The 21,298-nt window shown below is 41.8% G+C and overlaps 1 protein-coding gene across 3 annotated transcripts in view; it reads right to left on the minus strand.

The window, feature by feature from the left end:
• The window catches only part of chl1a (cell adhesion molecule L1-like a), a 122,245-nt gene that overhangs the window by 53,717 nt on the left and 47,230 nt on the right, over positions 1-21,298 (minus strand). For all 3 annotated transcript variants that reach the window (XM_071371921.1, XM_071371920.1, XM_071371922.1), the window contains exons 2-10: positions 18,081-18,277; positions 17,060-17,168; positions 16,709-16,896; positions 16,468-16,590; positions 13,635-13,805; positions 11,057-11,168; positions 10,711-10,892; positions 5,345-5,479; positions 4,782-4,922 (exon numbers count right to left, since the gene is read on the minus strand). In XM_071371921.1, the coding sequence (XP_071228022.1) occupies positions 4,782-4,922; positions 5,345-5,479; positions 10,711-10,892; positions 11,057-11,168; positions 13,635-13,805; positions 16,468-16,590; positions 16,709-16,896; positions 17,060-17,168; positions 18,081-18,162 (1,243 nt within the window). In that variant the 5' untranslated portion in view covers positions 18,163-18,277. The remainder of the gene's footprint in view (positions 1-4,781; positions 4,923-5,344; positions 5,480-10,710; positions 10,893-11,056; positions 11,169-13,634; positions 13,806-16,467; positions 16,591-16,708; positions 16,897-17,059; positions 17,169-18,080; positions 18,278-21,298) is intronic.

Below are 21,298 nucleotides of genomic sequence, written 5' to 3' on the forward strand. Positions count from 1 at the left end.
TTGATTTACCTGCAATAGATGTCATTCAATTGGTAACATACATTTTTGTCATCTTCTAATGCCTCTCAAAGGGAAAGTAATCTAAAAGTAACTGAATGTAATCAGATTACTTTACGGAGTACTTTTAGAAAGTAATCTATCCAACGCTTAATGACAATATATTTTTATTATATTCATATACCGCATATCAGCCTAGCTATTTGAAAAATGTTTATACCTTGCACAGACGGGGCAGCATTGATGAAAGGGTATCCCATTGACTCCATGGTATATCACAGGTTGTCATCATCGGAGATCTTTCGTCTGGGGTATAGCTAAAAGGGTGGGGCATGTTCATGTAATTTAGAGATATATTTTTCTAGCGATGCCATCGTGCAGAGCTCGTTCCCAGGGTTTTCATACATGCAGCCGCATGTATCTTTCCATTCGATTTTTGTGGTTCTTGGTCTCTTCATTGAAACTCAGTGTTGCGTATCTCGATCCATATTTGTATTATTGTGAATGAGTCTGGCTTCAGTTTGCGATTTCCTTAGTTTCCTCTTCGGCCAAAGTGCAACTGCAAATCAAACGACACCTTATTCAGTAATCGTATGGGTGGCAGGGTTCAAGGCTTCAGACTCACAGAGGATTTTTAGGTACTGCTGTGTTATACAGTGCCTTGCAAAAGTATTCATCATCCTTGGCGTTTTTCCTATTTTGTTGCATTACAACCCGTAATTTAAATGTATTTTTATTTGGATTTCATGTAATGGACATACACAAAATAGTCCAAACTTTTGAAGTGAAATGGAAAAAATTACTTATTTCAAATGTTTTATTTTTATTTAAAAAACAGAAAACTGGTGTGTGCATATGTATTCAACCCTTTGCTATGACACCCCTAAATAAGATCTGGTGCAACCAATTACCTTCCGAAGTCACATAATTAGTTAACTAATGTCCACCTGTGTGCAATCTAAGTGTCACATGATCGGTCACATGATCTCAGTATATATATATACCCCTGTTCTGAAAGGCCTCAGTCTGCAGCACCACTAAGCAAGGGGCACCACCAAGCAGGTCAGGGACAAAATTGTGGAGAAGTACAGATCAAGGTTGGGTTATAAAAAAATATCTGAAACTTTGAACATCCCACGGAGCACCATTAAATCCATTATTAAAAAATGGAAAGAATAAGGCACCAAAACAAACCTGCCAAGAAAGGGCCGCCCACCAAAACTCACGGACCAGGCAAGGAGAGCATTTATCAGAGAGGCAACAAAGAGACTAAAGATAACCCTGAAGGAGCTGCAAAGCTCCACAGCGGAGATTGGAGTATCTGTCCATAGGACCACTTTAAGCCGTACACTCCACAGAGCTGGGCTTTACGGAAGAGTGGCCAGAAAAAAGCCATTGCTTAAAGGAAAAAAATAAGCAAACGCGTTTGGTGTTCGCCAAAAGGCATGTGGGAGACTCCCCAAAATGGAAGAAAGTACTCTGCGTAGATGAGAATAAAATTGAGCTTTTTGGCCATCAAGGAAAAGGCTATATCTGCCACAAACCCTCTTATCACCCTTAGAACACCATCCCCACAGTGAAGCATGGTGGTGGCAGAATCATGCTGTGGGGGTTTTTCATCGGCAGGGACTGGGAAACTGGTCAGAATTGAAGGAAATGATGGATGGCGCTAAATACAGGGACATTCTTGAGGGAAACCTGTTTCAATCTTCCAGAGATTTGAGACTGGGACGGAGGTTCACCTTCCAGCAGGACAATGACCCAAAGCATACTGCTAAAGCAACACTCGAGTGGTTTAAGGGGAAACATTTAAATGTCTTGGAATGGCCTAGTCAAAGCCCAGACCTCAATCCAATTGAGAATCTGTGGTATGACTTAAAGATTGCTGTACACCAGCGGAACCCATCCAACTTGAAGGAGCTGGAACAGTTTTGCCTTGAAAAATGGGCAAAAACCTCAGTGGCTAGATGTGCCAAGCTTATAGAGACATACCCCAAGAGACTTGCAGCTGTAATTGCGGCAAAAGGTGGCTCTACAAGGTATTGCCTTTGGGGGGGTGAATAGTTATGCATGCTCAAGTTTATTTTTTTTGTCTTATTTCTTGTTTGTTTCACAAAAAAATATATTTTGCATCTTCAAAGTGGGAGGCATGTTGTGTAAATCAAATGATACAACCCCCCCAAAAAAACTATTTTAATTCCAGTGTGTAAGGCAACAAAATAGGAAAAATGCCAAGGGGGTGAATACTTTCACAACCCATCTCCTGTTTTGAAACAGTTGCCAGATCGATGTTTATCCCCTTTTCTGACAGCTATTCCAGAAAGCACTTCATTGCCCAATTTCTCTCCTTTTCTATGTCGTCTATAGCAGCGCTACTGATTTCTGCATGTCTAACGTTAACGCTAGGCTCAGTTTGCTGGTCCACTTGCACTTCTTCTTGCTTAATTTCTTTCATATCCTCCTCTTCTTGTTGGCACCATTCTTCAAACGTTAGTGGATAAAACAAATCAAAAGTAACTTTAAAATCTTCCATGATGACTTACAGGTACTAAGACTTATAGTTTTAAAAGTAGTAGTGGTATTAGGTTGCTAGGTAATGACGTAAACGATGCCACTTTATATGAACGTGGCCATGTGTACATGTATGTTGTCTCATATCATGGGCAGGAGAGGCTGTAACAATGGGAATTCCAAACCACCCGTTGTAGAAATGTGTAATAATATATGGATATGACATCCATAAGCTCCCTATCAGACTTCTGGGTGAACCAGGGCTGTGTGCTATAGCTACACACACACATGCCCATTCAGGAAAAAACTTCCAACTGTAACCAGTGCCTGCAACCTGGATCAGGTTGTCAGTCAACCTACCAGGGTAGGTACAAACAGCATAGGAATTAAATCATCAACATGTATTGATCACAGTTTTACTAACGCTGCAGATATTTGCTTTAAAGCAGTATCCAAATCCGTAGGCTGCAGGTAGCCTAGTGGTTAGAGTGTTGGACTAGTAACCGGAAGGTTGCAAGATCGAATCCCCGAGCTGACGTTCTACCCCTGAACAAGGCACTGTCATTGAAAATAAGACCAGAATATTTACTGGTCTGTGGTGTGCAATGAGGAGCAACCAGACTCTGCACTTGACGCATTTATGAAACTACATATTCCAGTTACTAATAAGCACGCACCCATTAAGAAAAAAAACTGTTGAATCCCCTTGGATTGATGAGGAATTGAAAAATTGTATGGTTGAGAGGGATGAGGCAAAAGGTATGGCAATTAAGTCTAGCAGCTGATTGGCAAACGTACTGCAAATTAATAAATCATGTGACTAAACTAAATAAAAAATAAACTACACTATGAAACAAAGATAAATTATGTAAAGAACGATAGTAAAAAGCTTTGGGGCACCTTAAATGAAATGTTGGGGGGAAAAGCCAACTTGGCTCCGTTCATGTATTGAATCAGATGGCTCATTCATCACAAAGCCCACTGATACTGCAAACTACTTTAATGACTTTTTCATTGGCAAGATAAGCAAACTTAGGGATGACATGCCAGCAACAAACGCTGACACTACACATCCAAGTATATCGGACCAAATTATGAAAGACAAGAATTGTACTTTTGAATTCGGTAAAGTCAGTGTGGAAGAGGTGAAAAAATTATTGTTGTCTATCAACAATGACAAGCCACCAGGGTCTGACAATCTAGATGGAAAATTACTGAGGATAATAGCAGACGATATTGCCACTCCTATTTTCCACATCTTCAATTTAAGCCTACTAGAGAGCGTGTGCCCTCAGGCCTGGAGGGAAGCTAAAGTCATTCTCCTACCCAAGAATAGTAAAGCCCCCTTTACTGGCTCAAATAGCCAACCAATCAGCCTGTTACCAACCCTTAGTAAACTTCTGGGGAAAAATTGTGTTTGACCAGATACAATGCTATTTTACAGTAAACAGATTGATAACAGAATTTCAGCATGCTTATAGGGAAGGACACTCAGCACACACAGCACTTACACAAATGACTGATGATTGGCTGAGAGAAATTGATGATAAAATGATTGTGGGTGCTGTCTTGTTAGACTTCAGTGCAGCCTTTGACATTATTGATCATAGTCTGCTGCTGGAAAAACATACGTGTTATGGCTTTACACTTTACACTATAATGTGGATAAATAAAGAGTTACTTGTTTAACAGAACACAGAGGGTGTTCTTTATTGGAAGCCTATCAAATATAATCCAGTTAGAATCCGGAATTCCCCAGGGTAGCTGTTTAGGCCCCTTGCCTTTGAGTAAAGCCAGAGTTTCTATGTATGTGGATGACAAGAGGTCTCTTCACAGTCCCCAAGTCCAGAACAGACTATGGGAGGCACACAGTACTACATAGAGCCATGGCTACATGGAACTCTATTCCACATCAAGTAACTGACACAATCAGTAAAATTACATTTAAAAAACAGATGAAAAAAAACACCTTATGGAACAGCGGGGACTGTGAAACAACAAACATTGGCACAGACACATGCATACACACGCACACACGCACACGCACACACACACACACACACGGATTTAGTACTGGAGTTATGTGGTGGAGTAGGGGCCTGAGGTCACACAGTGTGTTGTGAAATCTGTGAATGTATTGTAATGTTTTAAAATTGTATAAACTGCCTTAATTTTGCTGGACCCCAGGAAGAGTAGCTGCTGCTTTAGCAGCTAATGCCGATTCATAATAAATACAAATACACACACACAAAGTGCTAATGTCCAGTACTGACTTATGATCATGATGTTAGCATTAGCCAGGATGGTGCCATGTCTGTTGGAGACTTCACACTGGTAGACGGCACTGTCCTCAGGCCTGGCCCTGTGCAACACTATGGTGTCATCAAGCACTTGTCTGTTCGATGACGGGCCATCTGAAAGAACCAGAAAGAAATGCTTAAAACCAAACATGAATGCAGATTCTATAGTACTGGTAGTCTTTGTATCTGGCCTGTATATTGCCTGATTATTGTGTTACTATTTTATTTGTATCTATTTGTTCATTTTCTTACTTTTTAACTGCATTGTTGGGAAAGGGCTCGTACGTAAGCATTTCACAGTAAAGTTTACATCTGTTGTACTCAGCGCATGTGAAAAAAATCCATTTGATTTGATTTATAGGATGCTGAGCAACAACTGGACCAAATGCAACACAGTGGAATGACTATTGTATTACACAAAACTACAAAGATTTTTTTTGTATCTTATATAGTCAAGTGAAGTGGGTGGACTGGGCACTGAAGTAACCGGCAAGGACAGAGGTCAGGGTTCATATGTTAGAGGTCATCTCACTCACCGTCCAGAGGCTGTCCGTTCTTCCTCCATGAGATAACCGGCCGTGGCTTTCCCGAGGCAGAGCACTTGATGTGCACGTCAGAGCCAACAACAGCCAACTGGCCCTTGGGTGGCTCCGGCTGCCATCTTGGTGGCTCTGTGAGACATACAGTGCATTCGGAAATTATTCAGACCCCTTGACTTTTTCCACATTTTGCTACATTACAGCCTTATTCTAAAAGGGACAAAATAAATGTTTCACATCAATCTCCACACAATACCCCATAATAACAAAGTGAAAACAAGTTTTTAGAAATGTTTGCAGATTTATACAAAAACAGAAATACCTTATTTACATAATATTACTGACCCTTTGCTATGAGACTCGAAATTGAGCTTGGAGTTGAACTTAAGTCCGCCTGTGGTAAATTCAATTGATTGGACATGATTTGGAAAGGCACACACCTGTCTATATAAGGTCCCACAGTTTACAGTGCATGTCAGAGCAAAAACCAAGCCATGAGGTCGAAGGAATTGCCGGTACAGCTCCTAGACAGGATTGTGTCGAGGCACAGATCTTGGGAAGGGTACCAAAAAATGCATGCAGCATTGAAGGTCCCCAAGAACATGGTGGCCTCCATCATTCTTAAATGGAAGAAGTTTGGAATCACCAAGACAATTCCTCGAGCTGCCTTCCCGGCCAAACTGAGCAATCGGGGGAGAAGGAACTCTCACTCTGAGAGCTTCAAAGTTTCTCTGTGGAGATGGGATGGGATACCCTTCTAGAAGGACAACCATCTCTGCAGCACTCCACCAATCAGGCCTTTATGGTACAGTGGCCAGACGGAAGCAACTCCTCAGTAAAAGGCACATGACAGCCCACATGGAGTTTGCCAAAAGGCACCTTAAGGACACTGACCATGAGAAACAAGATTCTCTGCTCTATTGAAACCAAGATTGAACTCTTTGGCCTAAATGTCAAGGGTCACATCTGGAGGAAACCGGTCACCATCCCTATGGTGAAGCATGGTGGTGGCAGCATCATGCTGTGGGGATGTTTCAGCGGCAGGGACTGGGAGACTAGTCAGGATCGAGGGAAAGATGAACGTAGCAAAGTACAGAGAGATCTGCTCCAGAGCGCTCAGGACCTCAGACTGGGGCGAAGGTTCACCATCCAACGACCCTGAACACACAGCCAAGACAACGCTTTGGGACAAGTCACTAAATCAAATCAAATTTTATTGGTCACATACACATGGTTAGCAGATGTTAATGTGAGTGTAGCGAAATGCTTGTGCTTCTAGTTCCGACAGTGCAGTAATATCTACAAAGTAATCTAACAATTTCACAACAACTACCTTATACACACACAAGTGTAAAGGGATAAATAAGAAAATGTACATATAAATATATGGATGAGCGATGGCCGTGCGGCATAGGCAAGATGTAGTAGATGGTATAGAGTACAGTATATAGATATGAGATGAGTAATGTAGGGTATGTAATCATTATATAAAGTGGCATTGTTTAAACTTCTTATGGCTGAAATCCAGTTAACGGGATCGATTTGACAACAGCCAGTGAAAGTGCAGGGCGCCAAATTCAAACTACAGAAATCTCATAATTAAAATTCCTCAAACATACAAGTATTATACACCATTTTAAAGATACACTTGTTGTTAATCCCACCACAGTGTCCGATTTCAAAAAGGCTTTACAACGAAAGCATACCATGCGATTATGTTAGGTCAGTGCCTAGTCACAAAAAACACAGCCATTTTTCCAGCCAAAAAGCAGAAATAGAGATTAAATTAATCACTAGCCTTTGATGATCTTCATCAGATGGCACTCATAGGACTTCATGTTACACAATACATGTATGTTTTGTTCGATAATGTTCATATTTATATAAAAAAATCTCAGTTTACATTGGCGCGTTATGTTCAGTAATGTTTTGCTTCCAAAACATCCGGTGATTTTGCAGAGAGTCACATCAATTTACAGAAATACTCATCATAAATGTTGATGAAAATACAAGTGTTATGCATGGAATTAAAGATATACTTCTCCTTAACAGTCTGATGGCCTTGAGACAGAAGCTGTTTTTCAGTCTCTCGGTCCCAGCTTTGATGCACCTGTACTGACCTCGCCTTCTGGATGATAACGGGGTGAACAGGCAGTGGCTCGGGTGGTTGTTTTTCCTTGATGATCTTCTTGGCCTTCCTTTGACATTGGGTGATGTAGGTGTCCTGGAGGGGAGGTAGTTTGCCCGCGGTGATGCGTTGTGCAGACCGCACTACCCTCTGGAGAGCCTTGCGGTTGTGGGCGGTGCAGTTGCCGTATCAGGCTGTGATACACCCCGACAGGATGCTCTCGATTGTGCATCTGTAAAAGTTGCACAATCGAGTGTTTTCGGTGACAAGCCACATTTCTTCAGCCTCCTGAGGTTGAAGAGGCGCTATTGCGCCTTCTTCACCACGCTGTCTGTGAGGGTGGACCATTTCAGTTTGTCCGTGATGTGTACGCCGAGGAATTTAAAACTTTCCACCTTCTCGATGTGGATAGGGGGGTGCTCCCTCTACTGTTTCCTGAAGTCCGCGATCATCTCCTTTGTTTTGTTGATGTTGAGTGTGATGTTATTTTCCTAACACCACACTCCGAGGGCCCTTACCTCCTCCCTGTAGGCCATCTCGCCGTTGTTGGTAATCAAGCCTACCACTGTAGTGTCTTCTGCAAACTTGATGATTGAGTTGGAGGCGTGCATGGCCACACAGTCATGGGTGAACAGGGAGTACAGGAGAGGGCCTAGAACGCACCCTTGTGGGGCCCCAGTGTTGAGGATCAGCGGGGTGGAGAGGTTGTTTCCTACCCTCACCACTTGGGGGCGGCCCGTCACAAAGTCCAGGACCCAGTTGCACAGGGCGGGGTCGAGACCCAGGGTCTCGATTGCGTCGTCTGTGGACCTATTGGGGCGGTAGGCAAATTGGAGTGGGTCTAGGGTATCAGGTAGGGTGGTGATATGATCCTTGACTAGTCTCTCAAAGCACTCCATGATGACAGAAGTGAGTGCTACGGGGCGATTTTCGTTTAGCTCAGTTACCTTGGCTTTCTTGGGGACAAAAACAATGGTGGCCCTCTTGAAGCATGACTGGGATAGGGATTGATTGAATATGTCCGTAAACACACCAGCCAGCTGGTCTGCGCATGCTCTGAGGACGCGGCTAGGGATGCCGTCTGGGCCAGCAGCCATGCGAGGGTTAACACGTTTAAATGTTTTACTCACGTTCGCCACGGTGAAGGAGAGCCCACAGGATTTGGTGTCAGTGGCACTGTACTGTCCTCAAAGCGAGCAAAGAAGTTGTTTAATTTGTCTGGGAGCAAGACGTCGGTGTCTGCGACGGGGCTGGTTTTCTTTTTGTAATCCGTGATTGACTGTAGACCCTGCCACATACGTCTTGTGTTTGAGCAGTTGAATTGCGAATCTACTTTGTCTCTATACTAACGCTTAGCTTGTTTGATTGCCTTGCGGAGGGAATAGCTACACTGTTTGTATTCGGTCATGTTTCCGGTCGCCTTGCCATGATTAAAAGCAGTCGTTCGCGCTTTCGGTTTTGCACGAATGCTGCCATCAACCACGGTTCCTGGTTAGGGAAGGTTTTAATAGTCACCATGGGTACAACATCACAGATGCACTTGCTAATAAACTCGCTCACCGAGTCAGCATATACATCAATGTTGTTGTCTGAGGCTATCCGGAACATATCCCAGTCCAAGTGATCGAAGCAATTTGAAGCGTGGAATCCAATTGGTTGAACCAGCGTTGAACAGATTTGTATGCGTCGCGGAAGTTAGAATAGCAATGATCCAGAATGCTGCCAGCTCGAGTCGCGCATTTGATATGCTGACAAAATGTAGGGAGCCTTGTTTTCAGATTAGCTTTGTTAAAATCCCCAGCTACAATAAATGCAGCCTCAGGATATATGGTTTCCAGTTTACATAGAGTCCAGCAAAGTTTTTTCAGGGCCGTCGAGGTATCTGCTTGGGGGGGATATACCGGCTGTGATTATAATCTAAGAGAATTCTCTTGGAAGATAATGCTGTCGGCATTTGATTGTAAGGAATTCTAGGTTAGGTGAACAAAAGAACTTGAGTTCCTGTATGTTGTTATGATTACACGACGAGTCGTCTGACCCACTGGAATTGTGATACAGTGAGGTATAAATTAAATAATCTGTCTGCAAACAATTGTTGGAAAAATTACTTGTGTCATGCACAAAGTAGATGTCCTAACCGACTTGCCAAAACTATAGTTCGTTAACAAGAAATTTGTGGAGTGGTTGAAAAACGAGTTTTAATGACTCTAACCTAAGTGTAAATAAACTTCCAACTTCAACTGTACATATTACCTCAATTACCTCGTCAACGGTGCACCTACACATTGACATTGACTCTGTACCGGTACGCCCTGTATATAGCCCCAATATTGTTATTTACTGCTGCTCTTTAATTATTTGTTATTCTTATCTCTTACTTTTTTTGTTGTATTTTCTTAAAACTGCATTGTTGTTTAAGGACTTGTAAGTAAGCATTTCACTGTAAGGTCTACACCTGTTGTATTCGGAGCATGTGAAAAACAACATTTGATTTGATGTCCTTGAGTGGCCCAGCCAGAGCCCGAACTTGAACCCCATCAATCATCTCTGGAAAGACCTGAAAATAGCTGTATAGCTACACCCCATCCAACCTGACAGAGATTGAGAGGATCTGCAGAAAATAATGTGAGAAACTCCCCAAATAAAGATGTGTCAAGCTTGAATCATCATACCCGAGAAAACTCGAGGCTGTAATCGCTGCCAAAGGTGTTTCAACAAAGTACTGAGTAAAGGGTCGGAATACTTACATAAATGTGATATCATTTTTTTTCTTTTTTTCTTATACATTTGCAAAAATGTATAAAATCCTGTTTTTCTTTGTCATTATGAGGTATTGTGTGTATATTGATGAGGGGGAAAAAACAATTTAATCAATTTTAGAATAAGGCTGTAATGAAACAAAATGTGGAAAAAGTGAATGGGTCTAAATACTTTCCGAATGCACTGTAAAGAGAGTCGTTGTCCGTCTAGGGTTGATCTGACCCATGCCAGATCTTACAATGCCTGAATTGTTTGTTTTTTATTTATCAGCTAACCAAACCACCATGTTTTCCTTTGACAATGTAGCTGCTGTAAGTGAACGCAACACCACAAGAGCGGTCTTAAAAAGGTATTAAAACTGTTAAACATACACTGTATAACGAAGGGCGTAGGCTTCACTTGGACATTGTAGAGGGGACAACAAACTTTTTTGCGGGGAACACACTGAAAGTATAACCTGCCTCAGTCTACTCACCCTCCACAATGACATTGAAGTAGTGGACTGTGTCTCCGACAGAGTTCCTCGCCTCACACATGTACTTCCCACCATCCTCCTCTTCAATGTTATATATGGTTAAACGTTTCCCATAGTTTTTTATATTTGCCCGTTTCGGTAGCTTCTCTCTCCTTTTTGTCCATTCGATCACAGGAGTTGGACTGAGTAACAAGATGAGAGAAAACGAGATATGATTAGTGAAAAATAATACACACATTATTCTACCAAATGTAATAATACAACATGTTCTATGCAGATCCAGTCACTGAAGTTATGAATAAATATTCTTTCATACTAAATTGAGAAATGATTAGACTCTACTTACAATCCCTCTGCTATACACTCTAGCACCAGCTCCTCTCCTTTCACCAGCCATACATCTGACTGAACACCAGAGGGTACCAGAAGGCTCGGTCTTCTCTCTGGAATGGCATAGGCTTCCATGGGCAGAAAAGGACAGGCATAAAATATATAGTAGGTATATCTCTGAAACCCTAGGAGCAACTGCAGTAGGTGTTTGTCCACACTTGAGTCTTTTGGTACACTCTCCTAGCATATATATACAGTACCAGTCAAAAGCTTGGACACACCTACTCATTCAAGGGTTTTTCCTAATATTGTACTATTTTCTACATTGTAGAATAATAGTGAAGACATCAAAACTGTGAAATAACACATATGGAATCATGTAGTAATCAAAAAAGGGTTAAACAAATTAAAATGTATTTTATTCTTCAAAGTAGCCACCCTTTGCCTTGATGACACCTTTGCACACTCTCGGCATTCTCTCAACCAGCTTCATGAGGAATGCTTTTCAAACAGTCTTGATGGAGTTCCCACATATGCTGAGCACTTGTTTGCTGCTTTTCCTTCACTCAGCTATGAAAAGCCAACTGACATTTACTCCTGAGGTGCTGACCTGTTGCACCCTCTACAACCACTGCGAATATTGTTTTTTGACCCTACTGGTCATCTATGAACGTTTGAACGTCTTGGCCATGTACTGTTATAATCTCCATCTTGATGTCGGGGGATTGCGTAGGCCACATCATCTGATGCAGCACTCCATCACTCTCCTTGGTCAAATACCCCTTACATAGCCTGGAGGTGTATTTTGAGTCATAGTCCCACTAAGCCCAAACCAGATGGGATGAAGTATCACTGCAGAATGCTGTGATAGCCATGCTGGTTAAGTGTGCCTTGAATTCTAAATAAATCTCAGATAGTATCACCAGCAAAGCACCACCACACCATCACACCTCCTCGTCCATGCTTCAAGGTGGGAACCACACATGCGGAGATCATCCATTCGCCTTCTCTGCATCTCACAAAGACACAGCGGTTGGAACCAAAAATCTCACATTTGGACTCATCAGATTTCCACCGGTCTAATGTCCATTGCTCGTGTTTCTTGTAAGAAGCAAGTCTCTTCTTATTATTGGTGTCCTTTAGTAGTGTTTTCTTTGTAGCAATTCGACCATGAAGGCCTGATTCACACAGTCTCCTCTGAACAGTTGATGTTGTGATGTGTCTGTTACTTGAACTCTATTAAGCATTTATTTGGGTGGTAGATGAACTTGAACTTATCCTCTGCAGCAAAGGTAACTCTGGGTCTTCCTTTCCTGTGGTGGTCCTCATGAGAGCTGGTTTCATCATAGCACTTGATGGTTTTTGCGACTGCCCTTCAAGAAACATTCAAAGTTATTGACATTTTCTGGATTGACTGACCTTCATGTCTTAAAGTAATGATGGACTGTCATTTCTCTTTGCTTATTTGAGCTATTCTTGCCATAATATGGACTTGGTCTTTTACCAAATAGGGCTACTTCTGTATACCACCCCTACCTTGTCACAACACAACTGATTGGCTCAAACGCATTAAGAAAGAAAAAACATTCCTCAAATGAACTTTTAACAAGGCACACCTGTTAATTGTATTGCATTCCAGGTGACTACCTCATGAAGCTGGTTGAGAGAATGCCAAGAGTGTGCAAAGCTGTCAAGGCAAAGGGTGGCTACTTTGAAGAATCCCAAATATAAAATATATTTTTATTTGTTTAACATTTTTTTGGTTAGTACATGATTCCATATGTGTTATTTCATAGTTTGGATTTCTTCACTATTATTCAACAATGTAGAAAATAGTCAAAATAAAGAAAACCCCCTGGAATGAGTAGGTGTCTCCAAACTTTTGACTGGTACTGTATATCTTTTTTTTCACCCAGATAAAATTGCATAGATGAATCTCATTCAACGTGTGCATATTAAACATGTATTGACTTTTCCTGTAAGTTTGAGCCTTTAGTCAGTCAAATACTGTGAACTGTAATGGGATTTTATCATTCATGTTAAAGTCAAATATAATGTTAAAGCAACTCCCCACTGCTGTCACTGTCATCTAGCTCACCAGCAGGTTTTACTGAAATGTAAACAAAATATGAAGACCCACCTTGATCCAATGGAGCCATGTCTATTGCTCTGATCTGAAGTACATGCCTGCAATTTTTTTCACCTGCACACTTTGCACTTATACTTTTGTAAAATAAAACCATGTATAATATTGATATATTGACTTTTGCATCCGACAATTGTCTGGGGACAGCACTCCTCCCTCTCCTTACAGCATCACTGCATCTAGTGTCCTAAACATGCCCTTTCAACTCCTACTCAACATGTAGGGCAGGGTTCTCAACCTAGGAGTGGTATGTTGCTGACCGGTCTTACAGATACCTATTTAATCCGTTTTTTCAAGTGCTATTTGTAATGTAAGTGTATCGGAGCCTTAATGTTGCACTTAGAATTTCCTCTTGGTCTAATGTTTAGAGGAAGGACTATAGCTTGCCTGTCCCTGGTATAAAACAGGTTGAGAAACATTGATGTAGTGCATCACACTGTCAACCTACAGCTCTTGACGACCACCGACATGGCTGTTTTCCGAACGATGGTCCGTATGGCGGAGAATGCGGCGAAGCAGCAATAGTCTCTCCGGCTATCCTTCTCCAGGGCGTTGGAGAGGTAGAGGTTGCCGTCATGTCCCATGGACACCCTCTCATCCTGTTCAATATGTTGGAGACCTGGAGGAAACAATAGATCGTTTTCATTAGGACACACCATGGAAAATGTTTTGCAACAGAAAGAGTCCATTTGTGTTTAATATTGAACAAGGCGAAAATGTGTGTTTCTTATTGGAAGTGTAAAGGAAGAACTAGGGTCACATGACATGACTGACCATACTGTGGCTTTAAATATGGCAGCCATTAAAAACTATTTCCCCAAGTGTTTCCCTTTATAGAGCAATGTAGGGAGAGTATTTGGTTGGATAGCAATTAGGTAAGAGTGGGGTTGTAGAAGTAGGGTTGGTCTGTCCATTCATAATTTTAGACATAGACTTGAATGGGAAAAATTCAAGCAAGGGGGAGGCCGATGACATCAGAGGGCACCATCAGACCAACTCCTTGAATGGCCTACTCCATAATGTTTGCAAAAACACTATTTTGCTGAAAACATATTTTTTTATGTGTGATGATTACTTTATTTATATGTGGGATATTGTTTTCAACAAGTTCAAAAATAGCTGGAGTGCATCTTTAAAGCTACAAACACCAAACCAATGTTGACATGTTCAGACTTAAATTGCTGATACTTAACTCAGCAAAAAAAGAAACGTCCTCTCTGTCAACTGCATATATTTTCAGAAAACTTAACGTGTAAATATTTGTATGAAGATAACAAGATTCAACAACTGAGACATAAACTAAACAAGTTCCACAGACATGTGACTAACTGAAATGGAATAATGTGTCCCTGAACAAACGGGGGGTCAAAATCAAAAGTAACAGTCAGTATCTGGTGTGGCCACCAGCTGCATTAAGTACTGCAGTGCATCTCCTCCTCATGGACTGCACCAGATTTACCAGTTCTTGCTGTGAGATGTTACCCCACTCTTCCACCAAGGCACCTGCAAGTTCTCGGACATTTCTGGGGGGAAATATCCCTAGCCCTCACCCTCCGATCCAACAGGATCTTTTTGCCAGTCCTGTGTAGTCAAGCGATGGTGGGTTTGTGCCCATAGGCGACGTTGTTGCAGGTGATGTCTGGTGAGGACCTGCCTTACAACAGGCCTACAAGCCCTCAGTCCAGCCTATTGCGGACAGTCTAAGCACTGATGGAGGGATTGTGCGTTCCTGGTGTAACTCGGTCAGTTGTTGTTGCCATCCTGTACCTGTCCCGCAGGTGTGATGTTCGGATGTACCGATCCAGCGCAGGTGTTGTTACACGTGCCCTGCCACTGCGAGGACGATCAGCTCTCCGTCCTGTCTCCCTGTAGCGCTGTCTTAGGCCTCTCACAGTACGGACATTGCAATTTATTGCCCTGGCCACATCTGCAGTCCTCATGTCTCCTTGCAGCCCTCATGTCTCCTTGCAGCATGCCTAAGGCACGTTCACACGGATGAGCAGGGACCCTGGGCATATTTCTTTTGGTGTTTTTCAGAGTCAGTAGAAAGGCCTCTTTAGTGTTCTAAGTTTTCATAACTGTGACCTTAATTGCCTACCATCTGTAAGCTGTTAGTGTCTTAACGACCGTTCCACAGGTGCATGTTCATTAATTGTTTATGGTTCATTGAACAAGTATGTGTTAAAACCCTTTACAATGAAGATCTGTGAAGTTATTTGGATTTTTACGAATTATCTTTGAAAGACAGGTTCCTGAAAAAGGGACATTTCTTTTTTTGCTGAGTTTATGTGCCGTTTAAACTATAACCATTTAATATGTGCATAAAAGCTCCATAGGCTTCAATAGGAAATAGTGACTAGCTAGCTAGCTATCTACTAGCTAAGTCCTGGACCAGAGCTGGCCCAAAACTAGTGTGGACAAGAACTAGACCAGAGCTAGTGCAGCCCAGATCTGAACTAACTGTGGTCTAGTTCTGATCCGTACTAGCTCTGGTCCAGCTCTAGGCCAGGACGTAGCTAGTATTTAGCTAGCTCTGGTCCAGCTCTGATCCAGGGCGTAACTAGCACCTAGCTAGCTCTGGGCCCCGCACTAACTAGCTCTGGTCAATGCTCTGGTCCAGGGCGTAGCTAGTATCATTGGTCTAGCTCTGGTCCACATTAACTAGCTCTGGTACAGACTGACTCAACTTAGAATTTCTTCAGGAAATTTCATTTTCTAGTTGCTAGTTTAGAATTCTTATTTAATTTCTTATTTTTATTTGGACCACTTTATGAGAAGCTGCTCTCAGTTCTAAAAAACAAGCACTTGTATTTGAGCTCCTTGCCGAATTGAAAAGTGTGTGATTTGGCAGGATGGGACTAGAACGGCTGAGAGCCTAAGCATATGGCCTTATCCCCATTGAGACACTACTTCATACAGTGCTGTGATGTCATTAGACCATAGACCCTCTTTTGGCTATGGTGAGAAAAAGGTGACAAAATGTCCAAATTTAAAGGGAACTATGTTGAGCAGCCCTAATTCTTCTTGTGTAATAACAAAACATGTAATTCCCATTACTATGCCAATTTAAAACAACTACTGAATTACTACATAAGAACATGTCAATACTATTTTGTGACTTGAGTAATAACAATATTACAACAGAGGTATAAGAGCAACCTAATGTAAAGTGTTACTGTATTCTATTTCAATTGAAATGTGTATAAAGTGACATTTTCCCTTCTAAACTAGTTTCAGTTGGATGGTGCTGTAAAGACTGAACTAGTGGTCTATTTTCTCACCAATAGTCATCCAGTAGATCTTTCGTGGAGGGATCCCCTGTGGTGGATTGCATTCCAGAATCACAGGCTGGCCCTCTTTAACAACGATTGGGTCAATCTTCTCTTTGGGGAACTTTGGGGTACCTGTGCAAAGGTTAGGCATGTTTTACTCATGTCAACACCTTTAGATAGGATTCAAAATGCTGTAAGATGCTAAACTGTTCACTATGCCAGGTTATTACAACATGAGAGTGGCACTCACTTGGTACAATGAGTTCAATTTCCTCTGATACTGCTGTTCCCAGATTGTTTGAAGCGTAGCACTGATACTTCCCCTGGAACTGCGCAAGGCGCCCGCTATGAATCACAAAACTCCCATTGTTTCTCTCTTTTTTGACCCCCAAGTCGAAGAGGGGATCTATGGCCTGGCCATCTTTTGTCCATCTGTATCTGTTGGGGCAATGAAGCGTTTTGTAATGCTTGGTTACAGTTATGATATTTAGCTAGAGATGCAACAATAAGCATTGGATTAATGCTGATAGTGTGAACAATCCATAAGCATAAGGGCTTTAAACAGGGAGATCCTAGGATAAATCGCAGTCATCTCACTCACACTGGTTGTGGGTTGCCTTTGGCTTCACATCTCATGGAAAAACTGTCTTCAAAGGGTAAGGCAATGACGGGGCCAGCGGTCTGCACTGTTATGGTCGGTAGCTGCTCCACTGCGGGATGAAAAGATACAAATCATACATTCACACCAAATTGCTTTCACCAAACAAACACTTTAACAACTTCACTACCATTATGGGGATTTGGTCATGTTTTGTGCAATGTACAGCAGGCAATGTATAACTTGTGCTTGTTGGAAGATTAATATTGAGAAACGAGTTCTATTTGCCCACATGTCTGAGCTAATAATGAACTGCAGTGCAGACAGCGATTAAACCAACAAGACATACCAATCTTGCACCGCATATTCCACATGCATGAAGTAAATGACCCGTCATAGGCATGAATTTAGTTAGCCAGTCCATTTCTGACAGCTGGACCATATACTCTCTCTTCACTGCCCATCATGGGCATAGGCTGTGTCTAAAACATCCCCCTATAGACTATGAAATATACTGAATGTACAAAAGACTATGAACATGTTCTTTCCATGACATAGACTGACCAGGTGAATCCAGGTAAAAGCTATGATCCCTTAATGATTTCACTTGTTAAATCCACTTCATTCAGTGTAGATGAGGGGAAGGAGACATGTTCAAGAAGGATTTTTAAGCCTTTAGTCAATTTAGACATGGATTGTGTATGTGTGCCATTCATAGGGGAAATGGGCAAGACAAAATATTGAAGTGCCTTTGGGGTATGGCAGTAGGTGCCAGGTGCACCGGTTTGTGTCAAGAACTGCAATGCTGCTGGGTTTTCACAGTTAACAGTTTCCCTTGTGTATCAAGAACGGTAATCCACCCAAAGGACATCCAGCCAACTTGACACAGCTGCATCCCTGTGGAACACTTTTGACACTTTGTAGAGTCCATGCCCCGACTAATTGAGGCTGTTCTGAGAGCAAAAGGACGGGGTGTTCTTAATGTTTTGTACACTCAGTGTAGGTTGCCCATACTGCACTTTACCTTCCAGGGGGATATCGAGTCCTCTGGCCCTGGTGGTCAAGGCCAAGAGGAAAGCAAGGCCCAAGCTCCACAGCGACCTCATCACCCCACCGCCGTTGAGCAGAGACTGTCCAGGAGAGCTGGCGACACTACTGACAGCACCACGGCTTTGGCCCACTAGATCAGCGGATATCTGTCAACACTTAGAGGGATAGGACCTAGATGTGCAGAGACACAGGGAAATATAAAAACTGTCAGTAACCCAGTGGTGTACTCATGGAGGCAAGGGAAGCCATTTTCTGAATGTATCTCACTGGAGAAAGCATCCGAGTGAGCGAAACAGAGTCCGTCTTTTTCAGTATGTGTATCCCATCTATCTGATGCTGTCTGGTAAAAATGAGAAAGACATTGTTGCCCCATTGAATGCAACGGAAGCCAGCCAGCATTTAGCCTCCCTTGATAATAAAAAATAAAATAATAATAATAATAGCCAATCAGCATTGAGCTAAACTGAGTGAGCTCAACTGTGAATTATCCTGGCGAACCAAAATAAAACTGTAAAGGGAAGCTAGTTTGGACTTGTCTTCACACCAATCTCATCACATCAAAAGTAGAACGTAATTTACAGAAAAACTTAAATTGTTACTAGAGGTCGACCGATTATGATTTTTCAACGCCGATACCGATAATTGAAGGACCAAAAAAAGCCGATACAGATTAATCGGCCGATTTTTATATATATATTTGTAATAGTGACAACTACAACAATACTGAATGAACACTTATTTGAACTTAATATAATACATCAATAAAATCTATTTAGTCTCAAATAAATAATGAAACATGTTCAATTTGGTTTAAATAATGCAAAAACAAAGTGTTGGAGAAGAAAGTAAAAGTGCAATATGTGCCATGTAAAAAAACTAACGTTTAAGTTCCTTGCTCAGAACATGAGAACATATGAAAGCTGGTGGTTCCTTTTAACATGAGTCTTCAATATTCCCAGTTAAGAAGTTTTAGGTTGTAGTTATTATAGGACTATTTCTCTCTATGCCATTTGTATTTCATATACCTTTGACAATTGGATGTTCTAATAGGTACTTTAGTATTGCCAGCCTAATCTCAGGAGTTGATAGGCTTGAAGTCATAAACAGCGCAATGCTTGAAGCACAGCGAAGAGCTGCTGGCAAATGCGCGAAAGTGCTGTTTGAATGAATGCTTACAAGCCTGCTGCTGCCTACCACCGCTCAGTCAGACTGCTCTATCAAATCATAGACTTAATTATAATAACACACAGAAATACGAGCCTTAGGTCATTAATATGGTCGAATCCGGAAACTATAATTTCGAAACAAAATGTTTTTTCTTTCAGTGAAATACGGAACTGTTCCGTATTTTATCTAATGGGTGGCATCCATAAGTCTAAATATTGCTGTTACATTGCACAACCTTCAATGTTATGTCATAATTATGTAAAATTCTGGCAAATTAATTACGGTTTTTGTTAGGAAGAAATGGTCTTCACACAGTTCGCAACGAGCCAGGCGGCCGAAACTGCTGCATATACCCTGACTCTGATTGCACAGAACGCAAGAAAAGTGACACAATTTCCCTAGTTAAAAGAAATTCATGTTAGCAGGCAATTTAAACTAAATATGCAGGTTTAAAAATACACTGCTCAAAAAAATAAAGGGAACACTTAAACAACACAATGTAACTCCAAGTCAATCACACTTCTGTGAAATCAAACTGTCCACTTAGGAAGCAACACTGATTGACAATAAATGTCACATGCTGTTGTGCAAATGGAATAGACAAAAGGTGGAAATTATAGGCAATTAGCAAGACACCCCCAAAAAAGGAGTGTTTCTGCAGGTGGTGACCACAGACCACTTCTCAGTTCCTATGCTTCCTGGCTGATGTTTTGGTCACTTTTGAATGCTGGCGGTGCTCTCACTCTAGTGGTAGCATGAGACGGAGTCTACAACCCACACAAGTGGCTCAGGTAGTGCAGTTCATCCAGGATGGCACATCAATGCGAGCTGTGGCAAAAAGGTTTGCTGTGTCTGTCAGCGTAGTGTCCAGAGCATGGAGATGCTACCAGGAGACAGGCCAGTACATCAGGAGACGTGGAGGAGGCCGTAGGAGGGCAACAACCCAGCAGCAGGACCGCTACCTCCGCCTTTGTGCAAGGAGGTGCACTGCCAGCGCCCTGCAAAATGACCTCCAGCAGGCCACAAGGTACTCTGTTTTTGTTCTTGTTTATTTATTTTTGATTATTTCTTTTGAGTTTTTTTCCCCGCTGTATCTACCACATGGTGGATTTACCTTTTGTCTTGGAGCATTACCTTTTTTCTCTTGGAATTACTTTTGACGTTGTGGATTTATATTTTTGCCTGAAGTACTTTCCTTTTTACTTTATTAAAACACCATCTCAAGTACTGCTGTGTCTGCCTCATCTTCTGGGTTCTGCCGACTATTAGTGGCTCAGTTTGCTAAGTGACTGTTTCTCACACCGGAGACCCGAGTTCGTAACCGGGTCCTGACATGATTCAATGACAAATTAACAGGCACCGCATCAATTATATGCAATGCAGGACAAGCTAGATAAACTAGTAATATCATCAACCATGTGTAGTTAAATAGTGATTATGTTAAGATTGATTGTATTTTATAAGATAAGTTTAATGCTAGCTAGCACCTTACCTTGGCTCCTTGCTGCACTCGCATAACAGGTAGTCAGCCTGTCACGCAGTCTCCTCGTGGAGTGCAATGTAATCGGGCATAATCGGTGTCCAAAAATGCAGATTACTGATTGTTATGAAAACTTGAAATCGGCACCTAATTAATTGTCCATTACGATTAATCGGTCGACGTCTAATTGTTACATCTCGTTGTGCCGTTGTCCTCCAGTGGCTAGCTAGCTAAAATCATCAATTTCCTAAATTAGCCATGGATGGAGATAGGGATTTGGACTTGTGATTTTACTTTTTGGCAAACGATTATAAACAGTAATTCTGATCCAACCATAAATTCCTACATTGTGCCCCTGGCCTGAGAGGATGGAAGTTCAATATGTAGCTAGATGTAGTAAGCTGATGTTAACTAGCTGGCCTAGGTTCCTTTTCATTGGTCATGAAAGGAAGTTCGGCTAGTGAGCAAACATTTTTGCCAGGTAGCCTAGGACAACAAAAAATAAAAGCGTGTACTGTATCACAGAGTCATAGACCGTTTCGGCA

The sequence above is a fragment of the Salvelinus alpinus genome, chromosome 28 (assembly GCF_045679555.1).
Source record: "Salvelinus alpinus chromosome 28, SLU_Salpinus.1, whole genome shotgun sequence".
Classification (NCBI taxonomy): domain Eukaryota; kingdom Metazoa; phylum Chordata; class Actinopteri; order Salmoniformes; family Salmonidae; genus Salvelinus; species Salvelinus alpinus.